The sequence below is a fragment of the Thamnophis sirtalis genome, unplaced genomic scaffold, assembly GCF_051295495.1.
Source record: "Thamnophis sirtalis isolate CommonGarterSnake01/CBP01778 unplaced genomic scaffold, rThaSir2_p1.2 scaffold_5, whole genome shotgun sequence".
NCBI lineage: Eukaryota > Metazoa > Chordata > Lepidosauria > Squamata > Natricidae > Thamnophis > Thamnophis sirtalis.
In genome coordinates this window covers 70,665,608-70,681,939 of record NW_028261385.1, presented here as the reverse complement: position 1 = coordinate 70,681,939, position 16,332 = coordinate 70,665,608, and the positions used below count along the sequence as shown (strand labels likewise).

The following is a 16,332-nucleotide window of genomic DNA, read 5'->3' as shown; positions in this document are numbered from 1 at the left end:
TGTGAAAGTTTCACAGATAACCTGAAAGTTTCTCACACTTATCCTATTTTAAATTTGCATTGCTCTGAAATAGTACTTCATATTTTCATTGGAAATTAGACAAGGGCAAATCCTTTCTTCTTTTAATAAATGCAGTATACTGCACTGCAATATGGAGTTTGTCATTCTATACTGTATTACATAAGTACAGTTTTAAGAAATACAGTTTTTATTACATGGTTTTCTACTGCAGATATCTCTTCTCCTTTTAGCAAAATTGTCAAAATATAATAAGAATACGTTGCCAATAAAATTTTATTTTTCACTGACTACAAGATCACATTAATTTCCAATGGATCAAGTTCATTTCAAAATGTTATATATAAAGTAAAATACTTCAGATTTTAATAAGGAGAGAAATGCATTAACAGTAAAATGGAGCAATTGAATTTGGGCTTGACTTTATAATTATAGAAAATATCTGAAGTGCAGAAAGTAAAGATCAGAAATCCAGAAATGTTGCTGAAAATGCCAAACACATTCTGATAAATCTTCATTCCTAGTTATAACCATTCTCAATTCACTCTTATTCTACACTGTCACTAAATTCCCATTTTTACATTTGAAAACTAATATCTGACCACTGATCCATCTTTGTTCATAAAGTCAGCAGTGAGTATCAGTAGCTTCCCACTATTTCAGACATGTCTATATGTCTATACAGCTGTCTATGGCGATACCAAGAAGAAAAGTCACATTTTTTACCTCAAAACATGTGGGTGTTCTATCTTGCCCACATATTTCCTACCCATTGTTTATTTCTTTCAATTCTGTTTTATGACTTTCCTCATTGGTTTTCTTAGACCAGTGATTTTCAAACTTGAGATACACTGAGAAGAACATTGGTCAATGTGAAAAACCAGTGTGTAGCTCATTAATATATATGTTTCCTCATAGACATTTCTCTTGTAAATGAAACAATGGAATTAAGATTTAAAAAAAAGGAAACCGTAACAATCCTTAGAATAATCTGTCATATATAACCCCCGGATGATTCTCATGGAACCCCTGGGTTCCAGGGAACATACTGCAGTTTGAATACAGTTGTCTTCGATTATAAACTCCTTGAGAGCAAGGGTTTATCTAAGTTACCAATGGATTTCTGTAATATATAGATTTTTCCATAAAGTATAAGAAATAATTATAATAGTTCTTACACAACAGCCTAGAGATATATATTCTTTGCTAGAAAATAAACCCCTGTATAACAGATAGAGTAATAAATTCATTTGGACATTAGAATTTTTAAAAATTACCATGGCTTTATTTGAGTGGCCACCTCCTTGAAACTCAATGGTTCCAAAGGCATCCGTGGGGCTGAGTTGTGTGTGCTTGCCGACTGACCACTTCTCTGACTGGATGTCATTTCGAGCGAGCCGGCTTTCATTTTTCTCATTCTGAATAATGGAGATACTTGGAGTAAGTCCCACATGTTGACCTATTAGGCGCCCACAGCAACACCTATGGCATTAAGCAAAAACTACTTAATATTTTGTTATAATAAAGCAGAAGACTAAAGTTACTAGAAGTCTTGCATGAAATAAGTAATCATTTTGCCAGGAGAATGAGATATAGACAACTAGGCCAATTGTAATGATGTACAAAACTCAGCACTTGTGAAAAGAGGTCTCAGTAGTATAATAGTCTATACAAACAAAAAAACCAAGCAAAAAACTTTGTTAAGCTTTACTTTATTTTCACAGTGGAAATAAGATTATAACATTGACTGGCACAGCTGTAGCTAATTCTGATGCAAGTGAATACATTTAGAATAATCATCCATATGTTTAAAACATTTTACTTATTGTTCTCTCAGAAATCAGAAGCCATATTAAAAGACTGTATTTTGCAACTATTACTGTCTTTTTAGATAAAGTACTGCAAAGAAACAGCCACAAGAGCCAATTGCAGGAGTGTCAAACTCAAGGCCGGATTCAGCCCGTAGGGCTGCCCTAGAAAAAGTGAAGGACCAGCCCGTGGTGCCTTTGACAGTGAATACCAAGCTCAGGAGGGCCGCGGGCGGCCCATGCGAGCTCCATTTTTGCTGGCAGAAGGTTGCAGGACGCTGTCACAGCTGAAAATGGAGCTCGGGAGCCTGTTTTTGCTGGCAGAGCTCTTGAGCCACCACAGGCACCATCAACACAACTAACATTGATCTGGCCATGCCCACACTGGGCTCCCGAGGTCAAATATAACCCTGATGCGGCCCTCAATGAAATTGAGTTTGACATCCCTGGTCTAGTGGTTAAGACACCAGGCTAGAAAATGGAAGTCCTGCTTTAGCGATGGAAGCCAGCTGGGTGACTTTGAGCCAGAGGTGGGTTCCTACCAGTTCGTCAAATCTACCGAACCAGTTAGAAGAGGTTCCACCAGTGGACCCGGAAAGCAGGCCACACCTACAGAAGAGGTTCCAAACTTTTTTGAAACCCACCACATGGTCCTTGGATATGATTATTCTACACTATCATGCTCATATTTATAAAACTCAGTGCCTCTGTGAAGGGTAAGGATGACTACTGCGTTTGTGGTGCAATCAGAACATTGCGTGTGTTGAAGTTGTTTTAACGCAAACCAAAGATGCCTTTTAAAAAACAAGTTTACATCATATTCTTATGCATGCCAGTGCTGTGTGTGAGGTAATTTAAGGTGGTTCTGACAAGTGTCGTCGGCATCTTCATATCTGGTCACATGGGTGGCAAGCCACTCCCATCCAGTCACATGGGTGGCAAGAGACTCCCACAAAGGAGGCCACACCCACAGAGTAGGTTCGAACAATTTTTGAAACCCACCACTGCTTTGAGCCAATCTCTCAGTTAAATGTACTGGGCTGTGTCCAATTTTTTACATCTGTCAGTAAAATGGAAGTCACCACAGAAAAAAATATTTTCTCCCTGACATGCCTTCCAAAGCTTCCCCAGAAGTTGAAAAGCCCTGTGGAATGCCATTGGCCACACATGGAAACACAGAGGAAAAGAACAGTCCTATGACACAAAAATCTGATCATGTGATCTTAGAAATGATTCATTCCTGTTTAAATGGAAGAAGAAATTTATTCTCTTTGTTTTAAACCGTTTAAACATTTTTCATAAAGTAGCTACCATATCTCCATCCAGGGTGCTATATCAGTGTACTGCACATACTAAGTATAGTGAATATTTAAAGTAGTTGTTGCTTATTGATAAAATAAAGATGTTTTTCCTGTAGCATATATCAAAGTCCAACTTTTTCAGTATATATTATAGCATGCTTACTTTCATATTCAATGCAAATTAAGTAACCAAATATAGCACTCTTACCTATGGGGGTCTTTGGTGCTGGGTATTATATGGACGCATTCCCTTTTGTAAAACGCTCTCTCTATCCATGACTTCTGAGCCTGAAAAGAAACAAGATGAATTTTGAAAAAAGCTGTTATTAAATTTTAAAGAGCCATGAAATATTTTAACAGATGCCCTGCAGCAGCACAACTCAAGGAAGGTGTTATGCTCTAATGCACACTAGTGCATTCCTTCCAGATGATGGGCTGCACACTCTATTAATATTAATACCACACAATCTATAAAATATGATTAATGGAAATAAGTGACAAATCAACATTCTCCAACTGATAAGAAAGGCCTTGATGGTGTGTTATTTTTCTTTTATAATTCTCTTTTTAAAAAAATCTGTTGTGCATAGCAGAATATTGAATATTTTTGTCCTTTAAAACAATTCAAGGTCATCAGAGAACCTTGATATTTTTTATATTCTGACATATAAGTTTTAGACTGGCGCATGGGAATATAAAATACCACACAATTCATATGGAAAGCATTTGGGAAACAAGGAACACAGATGCAGCAAAGAATGTTAAATAATTAAGAAGAACACGCAGAAATGTAGGCATATAAAGTTGCAGGCAGGTTGAGCTCTGGTGAGGAGATATTCTCAGCTAGCACTGTCAGCAGCTCAAAGTTCAGAAATTATTTTTCCCTCCAGATTCATGACAATTACTGTATATATTCATACCTGTAAGGATAAATCTAGAGTAGGCACATATTTCTATTACAAATTTTAAAGCATTCTATACTAAAGGTTAATTAAATGTCAGCATCAGGTTTAGCTGATCAGAAAGAAAAAGGTTGTGAGAATGGAAACTCCACAGGCTACACAACCATTATCTTTATCTACTCCAATTTGTCATTTTCTATATTATGTTCCATTTTAATAAAAGGCATATCTTAGGCAAAGAGGTCTGATTTCGCTCTTCGGCTCCGCAAGCCGAAATTGCTTAAACTTCAGAACAGATATGGAAGAACAGTGGAGGAATTCACAGGAAAAAGAGGGGATGGATGGAGCAGTATACTGGGAACATAGGTGTCTGCAGGATAGACATGTGATTAAAATATTTTGTGACATTACAATGCAAACCCTGCCACTTATATATTGTATTCATCACTGGAATATTAAAAGTGTGGGTTTTGTTCATGATGCCACAGTACATGTTATCTCATTTTTCTATTGCCATAACTATGTTGGGCTGCTCATGTGATAGAAGAACATCAAGATATACTATATAACTCTCATTAATGACATTGTTAAAATAATTGGATATAAGAAGTGACATAATAGATGTCATATAGCACAGGCACAGTAAATCCAGTGAGCCCGAATGAGAGCAATAAACCAGACCAAATGCACACATACAGACGCGGACACAAAAAGAGAAAGAGAGAGGGAGAGCGCGAGGGAGGGAAGGGGGGAGAGAGAGGGAGAGAGAGGGAGGGAGGGAGGGAGGGAGAGAGAGAGAGAGAGAGAGAGAGAAGACCTAACCTATACCCATAAAATCATTTTCACTGTCTACTCTGAGTAGAAACTTTTATCATCACTCATGTTATCAGTGGTGAGAAATGCAAAAACAATAGAAGACATGCATAGTTTTAGTTTCTGCATAATACAAAGTCCTTATCTGAAAAACAAGAAATTATGTCTAGATTTTAACACAAGCCATGAATGGAAATTATTACCTTTTAAACATTAGGAAGTTGCTTTAACAAATGCTCAAAACAACGTATTGATTTGTTAAAGCAACTTCCTAATGCTTAAAAGGTAGTAATTTCCATTATTATATTATATATTATTATATTATTATATTTTATAGAATTTTAAATAATTATATTTTTATTTAAATATAAAATGTATTTGACAATGTAACCCAATTTAAAAAAAAACTTTGGTCATAGGCCACTTACAGAATATAAATAATGGGAAACGTTGACAGTAGAGTAGCATATATGTTTAATATATATAACAAATATATATATATATATATATATATATATATATATATATATATATATATATATATATATATATATATATATATATATATATATATATATATATATATATATATATATATATATATAAAACAGTAAGATTTACAGCATACGATTTACGATTGTTGGAAATTTAATAATCCAGATTCTAACCAACGATTTTAGAATTATTAAGGTAGTGTTCAAGAATATAGACAGTTCCAAGGAGAGTGGATTTTTATAAATTTAAAGGGTTGGATGCATACTGAACATGGCACTATTTATGTATATTGATTTTATAATTGCCCCTTTCTTGTTTCTATTTTCTTTTAATTTTGATAAAGCCCACTGAGTTTTGGATATTTTCTATTACTTCTTATATTTTAGCCTGAGGTAGGACACAGGTGCCTGGTACCTTTAGTGCATTTTAATTCTGATCTGGTGAGAAAATTGGATTTTTTAAAGTTACAGTTTTAATGGTCTATGATGAAGTTGGAAGGAAAAACTTCATCCTTAAATAGAACATTTATTTAGAGAGCAAGCAAAACTTTAATAGTGTGATTTTATTGCTAATAAATACTTAAATAATGCAAACAGTTTTATAGTGATTATCAAATAAAATCCACTACTTTTAATAAAGATGAAATATGATTTCATCAATCAAGTTGCGTCCCTTACAATATAAACAAATGAAACCATTAATTTCTTAAATTTAAATACTTTTCCTAGTCACCAGAAACCAAACAATATCTATGTAATCATGCTTTTTGCTTTAAACATCATCTGGTAGGCAAGACATGTATGTAATGGTTTAGTAGGCACTAGGCAGTGTTCAACTGATCACCAGATCAAAATAAAAATAGTTATGACATTAACACAAACATGATTGCATTATTATATGTGCTCCAATTGCTATGAAACATTAATGACAATCAGAAAAAAATAATGAAAACATTTTAAAATTCAATTATAAAGTGCGAAAGATATAGCTTACAGATTACAAAAATATATTAAAAATTACCAGATTTAAAATGTACTCTGCTCTCTGAACTGATGTATTACTGTACAAAAGACAAATCGCAAGGAAGACAAATCGCGAGAAACATTGCTATTTAGTTTAAATCACCAAAAATGAAAAAATGAAAATAAACTGTACTGCACATCCAAAAGTCTGTAAATGATGTTTTATAATCTTCACACATTTTTAGTCGTTATTATTTTAGCTTTGATTAATAAAACACATCATGTTAAATGTTATACCATTTGAGCAAATATGGGTTCAACATTGTTTTGTTATTAGGACTAACAACAATAACAACAATAATAATGTTTACCTTTCCTTCCACACTGAGTCTGTCTCATGCTCTCTCTGATCTATTTGTGCTGTCTAAATTTCACTGCAGCTGGTCATTCAACTAATACTAATGCCCCATGACTGCCCACCAGTTTTTCATTCCAGTTTTGACCATGAGATGTTAAAGTAAGCAATGAACTTGCGCCCATTAGCTACTTGGAATGTCCTGTCATGGGATTAGCCTCATTAAGAGCTCAAAAGAGATTCACTCACAGCCTCCAAATACTGCCTTCATTTGAAGAACTAATCTGGTGCCAAAAAAACCCACGTAACCAATAAACAAAACATAGCCAGAGATTTTGGATTTAACTGGCACAAGTCCTGACAAGCTAGTTGGATGGATTTTCTTCTTTCTCTCTTTTTTCATTTCCACAGAAGGTCTTGTGCAATTGTGATATGGTGTCCTGAATCCTGAAAGTTCAACTAGAAAAACAAATCAGTCAAAAGAAATGGTGTATTAAACTGGAAAGGGTCTGAAAAGTACATGGGATATTTTTAATCTTCAAAGAATGAAGATTAAAGTGTGCTTGTTTGGCAACTGCCAGGAATCTTATGAACTAAAATATATATTATAGTTAAATAACAAGAATATTTACCAAAAGAGATGGAGTTTGCAACTGCCTTTTGGCAGTCTTTTAATACAGTAAAAGTGTATTTTTCAGAAATAAGTTTTAAAATGTAAAACTCTTAATATACAGAAACACTTAGGTAAATTAAAATTTAGGAACTGATTTTCTTGGATCCCCACAAGAGCAAAGTAAGTAATGAAATAATAAAGATAGACAATGACAAATTAAAAAAACATATGAAGAAATACCTTCTATGCAGTATTTTGGGATTTTTGTACAAGAAAGATTATACTGTACTTGTTTAAAGGTCAGCCTCACACTTTGAAGATACTTTCCACTGACTGCAGCCTTTTGTACTAAATTTCATATTTGTCTGGGAGTTGTATTTCTCCAAAGTAGCTCTTGGGGGTGAAGTGGGGGCAGAAGAGAAAAGAATGCTCTTTGAACACCTTCGTTCTCAGATAAAAGCATTTTACTTCTCCTTTCAGGGAGCTTCTCCAAAGTTTTTGGAAATGGCTTGTATTGATATCTATTTAAAACAAAAGAATCCATGATAGCAGTTCTTAGAGAAAAATATTGGCATAAATGGTATGAATATGGGAAAGATGTATGATGATACTGTTATGTCAAAACAATATGTTTAGAATAAGTTCAAACTTGAGATTTTACAGTGTTTTCAAGGAATAGGAAATGGATGTCTTCAGACAGTGACTTCATTTTTAAGATTATGAACTGGTTGTGGGGTGTCAAACTTTGCAAACTGGGTAGGTTTAAGGCTGTGAAGTTATCCTTTTTTCTTGCTTTTTCATTCAAATGGGATTCAATACTTTGTATTTCTTTTTGTATGGAATACTGCTGATAACATAATTTCACACTTAGTATAGTTTAGAATAAATCATGCTGTTTTAAGAAGAATTATTGTATTATGAATCTTTTTTCTTCATTGTTCAATTGATTTAGAGCAGATTTGCCTATTTTGCCTCACCACAAAGTTGTAAGGGCTACAAGCTCTGTAGTGTTTGGATTCAGCTCCCCCCTGCATTGGTTAGGAAAAGATACAGGTAATTCTTGACTTATGATCACAATAGGTAGATTGACTTACATCAATCCAGTTGTAAGTCATTGTGGTCATAAGTTGAGGCATCCATATGATTGGATCAGGGTTTTTGGCATTTTTCACAGCAGTTAGATGAATCACTGTGGTCGTTAAGCATATACCATGGTCATTAAGTGAACTCATTTTTCTGAAATGGTGCAAATTGGCAAAAATGACACAAATCATGATCACATGACTGAGGTACAGAGCAAGCGATTGCAAATGCAATCTGGTTGCCAAGCATCTGGATGTAGTCACATGACCAAAGGGGGAACATGATATTTTACAACAGCTGGAAGTGTTTTAGGAGCCACAGAGCACCTGTTCCAGGGCGATTATAATCCGAGGATTACCTGTGTATCTATTTCGAGAAAACAGAAATATACCTTTTCTCTATTATGTTGGATGCGTCCAAGTATTAAGAAATTTGCAGGCCCAATTTCCATAGCAGCCAATACCTTAATCACAATGTTCTACATTTCAAAAACCCAATGGGTTTATATTTGAACCCATTGGCATTATAGTATAAGAGACAGCAAGGATGAGTATATAGCTCATTTGACCAGAATGCTTAAATAAGCTTACTAAGTACCAGAGGTTTAAATGTGGCAGTTGGTTACATTTATTGATTTTATATATATTCTATTATATATGTAGTATCTTAAAAATTGTTTTGCAGCTCATTTATAGCATAAAACCTAGGATAATAAGATACTTAAATATTTTTTGAAGAAATTTAGTTCAGCACCATTTAAAGTCACTGTAAAGTATCTCTGATATAATTCATTCGATTAAATTAGACCATCCTTTACTGTTTGGCAAAAGATGAAAAAGTAACGGCTGCTTGGTTTTGGCTTGGAGCTTGATGAATGTGATCAAAGTAGTCAGTGGCACTGGCATTCACTGAGGGGACACGTCACAACACGGGTGTCATGATGTCCTAAATAAAAGATTACAGGATGTCATTTTGACACAAACTTTATTTGCTGAGGAAGCTCACAATCAGTGGCGAGGTCACAAAATGTTTAGGTCTCATAAAATGTTATCTACTAATTTTGATTTCTAAAGGTGTCATCAACCTTACGTCTCTATTTTCATTGTTAAGAAATACCTCCTAATTTCCGAAGCTTGTTTGCTTTTATACTGATGATATTAAAATTATTCACTAATGGATGGTAAAATAAATACATTAAAATGAAATGAAATATTTAGAATCAGGAAATGATAGATTAATATGTCACACTTTTCTGTAATTCCACAAAATACTATAAAACATTGACTGTATTAGCTGTGACAATGAGTTACTAGTGTTTACTTACCACTAAGACTAAATTTGCAGGAAATGCTTGATACAGAGTAAAACCAGAGGTGGTATTCATCAGGTTCTGACCAGTTCTGGAGAACCAGTAGCAGAAATTTTGAGTAGTTCAGAGAACCGGTAAATATCACCTCTGACTGGCCCCACCCCCATCTATTCTCTGCCTCCGGAGTCCCAGCTGATCGGGAGGAAATGGGGATTTTGTAGTAACCTTCCCCTGGCGTGGGGAGGGAATGGAGATTTTACAGTATCCTTCCCCTGCCACGCCCACCAAGCCACATCCACAGAACTGGTAGTAAAAAAAAAATGAATCCCACCACTGAGTCAAACCACTGGCTAATGCAGTGAATGAAAATGATAGGTAGTGAACCTTAACACTTTGCAATGCTTAAATATGGACTCGGTCACAAAACTTATAGCCCCATACCCTTAGCATTTAAGGACAGGTTTGAATATAAAACAATAATTTTTATATTCAGCAGTGGTTAACCTTTAATTGCGGTTACCTGACTGATCTAGGTCAGAAGTTAATTTGAATCATGGTGCACTAAGGAAGAAGCATTTTTATACCTAATAAGGGGAACAAGTTATTTTTTCATTCCTTTCTCTGTTCTTCCTTTCCATTTTGTCTCCAACAGGAGTTTGGCTTTACTTCCTGCAGAGCAATATAATTGCACCTGAAAATAATACAGCTCAAAACTGTAGGAGCATAGACAAACTGTATAGAAGTACAAGCTTATTTTTGTGGGGCCATTTCAACTGCTAATGTAACATTGCAGAGAGTGGAATAATGTTTGCCAGACAAAGTAAAGGTTCTTTATATTTTTCATGAGATGTATTGCTACAAGAATTTCAATTAAACCTTTATCTGTTCTCACAGCCCAAGTGCCAGCAAGAATAGTTGCCAATAGCTTTTTGAACACAATGAACAGCAAAAACAATGAAGTATCTCATTATCACCATTCATAGTTTATTTGATACTTTTTGAACTATAATAAGAAGAAACAATTTGGGGAAAACCCAAAGAAAGGTTCACAAGAGTCTATAATTTAGATTATGCTTTATACACTGAATGTTCTTCTTGAGGCTATAAATGTTAAACATTCAAAAATGTTAAGTATTTTATACTTATGACTAATTTATACTATCTTAACAGATTCTGATTTAGAGGAATTATTTAATTTATGAATGCTGGACACCAAAGATATATTCTATCCTCAACTATTAATGTCCTTATCTAAGTTCTGTGAAGTTTGGCTCCCACTTTTATCTTCCTCCATGCCATGACAATAAAGGGGTAACAGGAGTACAGATGAAAGTTATGATCAACCTCCTTGTCAGACAAGAAATTAACAGCGTGAAAAATGGCAATTCTTTTTGCTAGCAGCCTGGAATACATAGATAGTTAATATCAGATAGATTAGTTTATGGTTGTCTTTATTTGACTACAATGATATATGGGCTAACACACTCCCATTAAGAAACTTCACAGTGCTAGATCCTTGCACAGTAAATTAAGGGGCTCCTAATGTAGCATGCAAAATAGAAATACATGCTGTCAGGATGAAGACCCATTGTTCATTTTCATACTCTATGATTAAAGAAAAAACACATGTACATCAGTGACAAGTCTGATTAAAAACTATAGCCTGTATTGTCTTCCTTTTTGGGAGAGGTAGAGTGGTATAAAATACACTATACACAGACAATCTTTTATTCTACACATAGTTGACTAGGATCTACTTCAAGGATCTAGCACTTTCATCAAAAGCAGATAATATGGGTGCTGTTTCAAATATAATTTAACCTGATCAAAGTATACACTGTTTAATTCAGATAAACTATTCTCATTGGTTTAGCACAGATAGACCAAGATGCTATGCTACTTGAGTATGAAATAACAGGGGGAAATCGATGTGTGCATTCTAGACAAACTCTAGTGTTTTCCATCATTGCAGTATTATTAAGCCTAATCAAAAAACTTCTCAAGCAAAGGAACAACATATACTGCTTTCATCATTTATATGCATTACAGCTGTGTCGAGATTATGCTTCTTACAGCTTGATATACCATTGATATATTAGCGATATCATGTTAAGATTTACTGACATATTTATTTAAACAAAGTATTTTTAAACAATGGCATATTAAATTGCTCTGAGCATGAGAAGGGCAATCCCTAAATTAAATAAATAAATAATCTTACATGAATCCGTAATATTAAATAATCTTTCAGCCTTTGAAAAATGTAAAAAAATATTGACTAGAAGTGCAATAATTGTAACTGCAATCACAGATAAACACAAATAGCTAATGGTTAAATTGATATGCAACAACAATCATAGCACAATGATAGTTGGATATATGTGTGTAATTTATTGGTCTTAACAAGAAAAAAAAAGATCCCCATGAGAGCCTTGGGGGAGGCAGGGCTGACGTCGTAACAGTATGACGTGTGATCTTGAAGCCCCAAGATCGCTGTCGATATCTCTGTCGCTGGATGGTCCTTTTGGACCTAAACCGTCCCATAGAGACAGTGATAGAGAAGGGCACATCCTGCTGATCCCAGGGACATCGTAAAGTCCCTGGTAGATCCAGGAGAAGCCCTTTTTTCTGGCAACAGAGAAGCAGCCATAAAAGCTGCTGAAAGTTGGGACAACTCCAGAAATGGAAAGCAAGCTGGAGAGAAAGTGTGTTGAATTGGTGAGATAATTTTTATTAGATGAGAGAACACCCCAAAAGATTAAAAATAAAGTTAAAATTGAAGACAGAAGAGGTCAAGCGGCGAGATTAAGCCTGAGTCAAACTTAGTGTGTTATTTTTCTTTAATCCTTTTACTGCTGGAATTTCTACAAATACTTCTTATTTTTTAAACTGGACTGATTTTTTCTTTTTTTTAAGACTTTTTCTCTTTTTTCTTTTTCTTTTTTCAACGCCCTATAATATTTTCTTTTAAAAAAATCTTTTCTTTCCTAGAATATAAAGAGGGAAGTCAAAGTAGATGAAAAAAAGTAACACTGCCACTTAGAGGCTTGGAAATATTGTTTTTCTTTTCTTCGTTTGAGCATTTGATAAGCTTGTGCAAAGTAAGAGATGATGTTACATTTCAAGGACTCTGAGCTTGTTTATTGAAAATGATAGTGCTAAGAGGAGTCCATATAAATTTGATTAAGGAGATGATTAGAGGACTGACACCACAAATGGCAGAAGACATGAGACTGTTTTGCTACTGTAAAGATACAGGTTGATAGATGGAAGTGTATAATTTAAAACTAGTTAAACAGTGAAATTTAGTGACAATAGATATAGTTAAATAAATAATCAATGATAATAATGTATACAATGTGTAGTGTTATGATAAGTAATAATTGGATATGAATATTGAATGCTACCCAGGAAAGGAAGATTAGAAATCCTTTTGGATTATATATAAAGATTAATAAAAAAGAACTAAGTTAGATTCAGTTAAGTCTTGATTATTAGGGGGGGGAAATGTTATGATAGAGGATATAGTCAAATAAAGGAGGGATAATGATAACAACGTATATATATGTACGGGTACAACATAAGGAAACTGGATGTAAATTGTAAACAGTGATTTGGAAAGGAGGATTAGAAAATTTTGTTACTAAATATTATGGATGTTTAGCTAGAATAGGACATAAGGATTCAGTGTTATTGGAGAATTTTAGAAATAGTAAATGAAATGCCAGTATGTGGTTATGTATTAAATCTTGGTATATTTTATGATGAAGGACGTTTAAACAATTATAGTTAAATGAAAATAGAGGTATGATGATGGTAACATGTATAAATATCTGAATTAAAACATTTGACTTAATATGAATTATGCTTGATGACTGTGGAAGAGATGCACGAAAATCTTTTGTAACCAACTGATACACTTTCTACAGTATGTAAAGAAGGAAGATTTTTTGTGTTGTGTTTGTTTTGAAAATTAAAAATAAAAAAATATATAAAAAAGGAATCTCCCAAGTTCAGTGAATATATCCAGAATATATCCATGTAGTCAAGCTCTATCACAAACCATCTATGTTCTTAAGATCATATGCAAAAAATAGGAATGTGTGAATAGTCCTTAACTGATTTCTCACTTATGCATCTGATTTTGGACTTGTCAGCCACTTTAAAAACTAGGAATAACATTTTGCAATTTAGTATTGTATCAAAGGCATGTTACTATATTGTGTCTTTTTCAAAGTGCAGAATAAATATTGAGATTGTTTTTTAAAGGTAGACATCATTAAAAGCATTAATCTACAATAAAATGAATGATTAGTACTAAAGTTTTAGATATTGGAAAGATACAGTTAATAAAGGGACTAAATAAAAGCACTTAAATAACTTAGTAATTTGCAGGCCTTGACTTGATCTGAATGACTGATTTAACTACGTTAGTGCTTAATAAGTACTCCAACTGCAGAGATTGCAAGTAATTTGGTTTCGAAAAATTACTTGTAAACCTTCGACGTGTTCTGATAGTTGATACACAGAAGTAAATTCTATGGAATTTGATTAACTAGAGCATTCCAACTATTTGCCCCAGCCAGATCCTCTGTTAAAACATGTTGATTATTTCTTAAGCATTGTTTGAATGTGATTTGTTGAAGAATTTCATTAATACAGATTAGTCCATATATTAAGCCATGGTTAATTGGAGTCTCTGAGCTTGGTTAAATACCTTCAGAAAAGTGGATTAGTTGCTTTAATTTTATGTTCCTTCATAGGAAAAAAAAAGGCTGAGAAGAGTAGAGTAATTACTTTTTCTGTTAGACAAGAAAGGGAAAAAAAAGACTGCTTTTATGTATTAAGTGAAGCATTTTCTAGATTAGTGTCTAATATAGATTTTCTTTCCAAGTTAGAAATGTACTAGTGGCGTAGTAATATAAAGATGATAAATTGGATCACAACAGGCCCCATCTTGATCTACATCTGTTCTGACAGACCATATGGGAGCAAACAACGTGTCTGTCAGCTATATATCTGCAGGTGGGAATTGCATGGAAGCATTTTTCTATGCTGAATATCGTAGTCTTGTCTATGTGTGTTGCCTTTGCGTGCACATCATTTCTGTTTCCCAATCTGTTATGGTTCCTTACTTAATGCAATCATGATGATGGGATATGAATTTACAGAGACAGCCCTTAAAGAGTGTACCAAAATCTAGCTGTCATTGTCAGAAATGTGTTCTTGGGTGGTCATTTAACATTTTTCAAGCTGGCTAAATATTTATGCCAAATACAAATTTCTAAATTGAGAAGCGTCCTAGTTCTGGCAAGATTTAATCCCTCCCAACAGCTGTTCTCAAGAGAAAACCACTGGACATTTCATTTGAACAAAACATTGGCCTTGTGATGAATGAATCCATGAAACACTAACCCATAATATTTTATGTTACTCTTATTACAAAAATAACTAATTGCAGTTAATATAGCATATATTCAGATTTCAAAACCAGCCAGATAAATTTTATTTTCAGTTGCTATTATCTGCTATCTATCAATGAGATCTGATTTTCTTAATATGGCTAAGTTTTGTTTTACTATTTGCAAAATGTATGTCCCCAGTTTTATAATGATTGGGTTTTCCTATGATTTTTATTGTTTCCTGTTTTTTTGAACAGGTCTATGACTTTAATTCTCGCCCAGTCTCATTTTCTCCTTCTGTGTGTATTCAGCAAAAACAGTGAACCCTAGATCGCCAACAACTGTAAAATAAATCTGAGAAGGAGGAGCCACGTCGCAATGTTACAACGTGCGGTCTCAATACTCAGAGACCGTCGTTGACACTTTTGCCGCTGGAGGGTCCATTGAGACCTAAACCGTCCTGTAGAGACAGCGATCAGGAAGACAAAGCCTTGCTGGTCTCAGGGATATCGCAAAATTCCTGATAGACCCAAGGGAAGTGCTTCAAGCCGGCGGTAAACAGGCAGCCCCTAGGCTGATGAAATCGGGATGCTCCAGAAGGAAGGAAGTGAAAAGAGAAAGTGAGTCTATCTGGTGAGGTATTTTTTCTATTTTGCTAAAGACTGCCCAAAGAAATGTTTCTTTAAAGCCAAATTAGATCCTTAAACAAAAGAAGTGAGTGGCGAAAATAATCCTAATGGGATCGCTGTGGAAAGTTTTTTTTTCTTTGTAACTATTTTTTGTGGATTGAAATGCTTGTAACGTTCTTCATCTCTCTTCTTAAAGTGAATGGATTGATTTTTTTTCCCTTCTGCTTCTTGTTGCTTTATTTTTTGACTTCTGGATTAAAATCTTCTTTTTTATTTTAACAATTCTTCCTACTACTTATTATTAAACCACACTAAAAGAAATCTAAAGAACTTTGTTCCCTATAGGAGGTGAAAATTAACTGCCACTCGAAGGTCAGAAGCTGGGGTTTTTGAAACAACGTATCTCTCTTCTTTTCTTATTTGACTTCACTAACTTGCAGCTGAAGGGTTTGCAACTTGTTTACAGAAACTGATAAGGAACCAAGGGCACAAACTGTTTTCACAGGTGCCTCTGAGAACTATTTTGGCAGGGAAAGAAAGAAAGAAAGGGTGGGGAAATAGAACCCTTCCCCTTTGAAGAGCATAAAAGAACTTGTGTTAAAGTCAATTTAAAAAATAAAATAAAAAATAAGAGAGCCCTGG

The 16,332-nt window shown here is 34.2% G+C and overlaps 1 protein-coding gene across 2 annotated transcripts in view; it reads right to left on the bottom strand.

The window, feature by feature from the left end:
- Positions 1 to 16,332, bottom strand: part of LOC148045419 (transient receptor potential cation channel subfamily M member 3-like) — a 238,653-nt gene that overhangs the window by 27,506 nt on the left and 194,815 nt on the right. For both annotated transcript variants that reach the window (XM_087715994.1, XM_087715995.1), the window contains exons 2-3: positions 3,336 to 3,415; positions 1,296 to 1,500 (exon numbers count right to left, since the gene is read on the bottom strand). In XM_087715994.1, the coding sequence (XP_087572120.1) occupies positions 1,296 to 1,500; positions 3,336 to 3,415 (285 nt within the window). The remainder of the gene's footprint in view (positions 1 to 1,295; positions 1,501 to 3,335; positions 3,416 to 16,332) is intronic.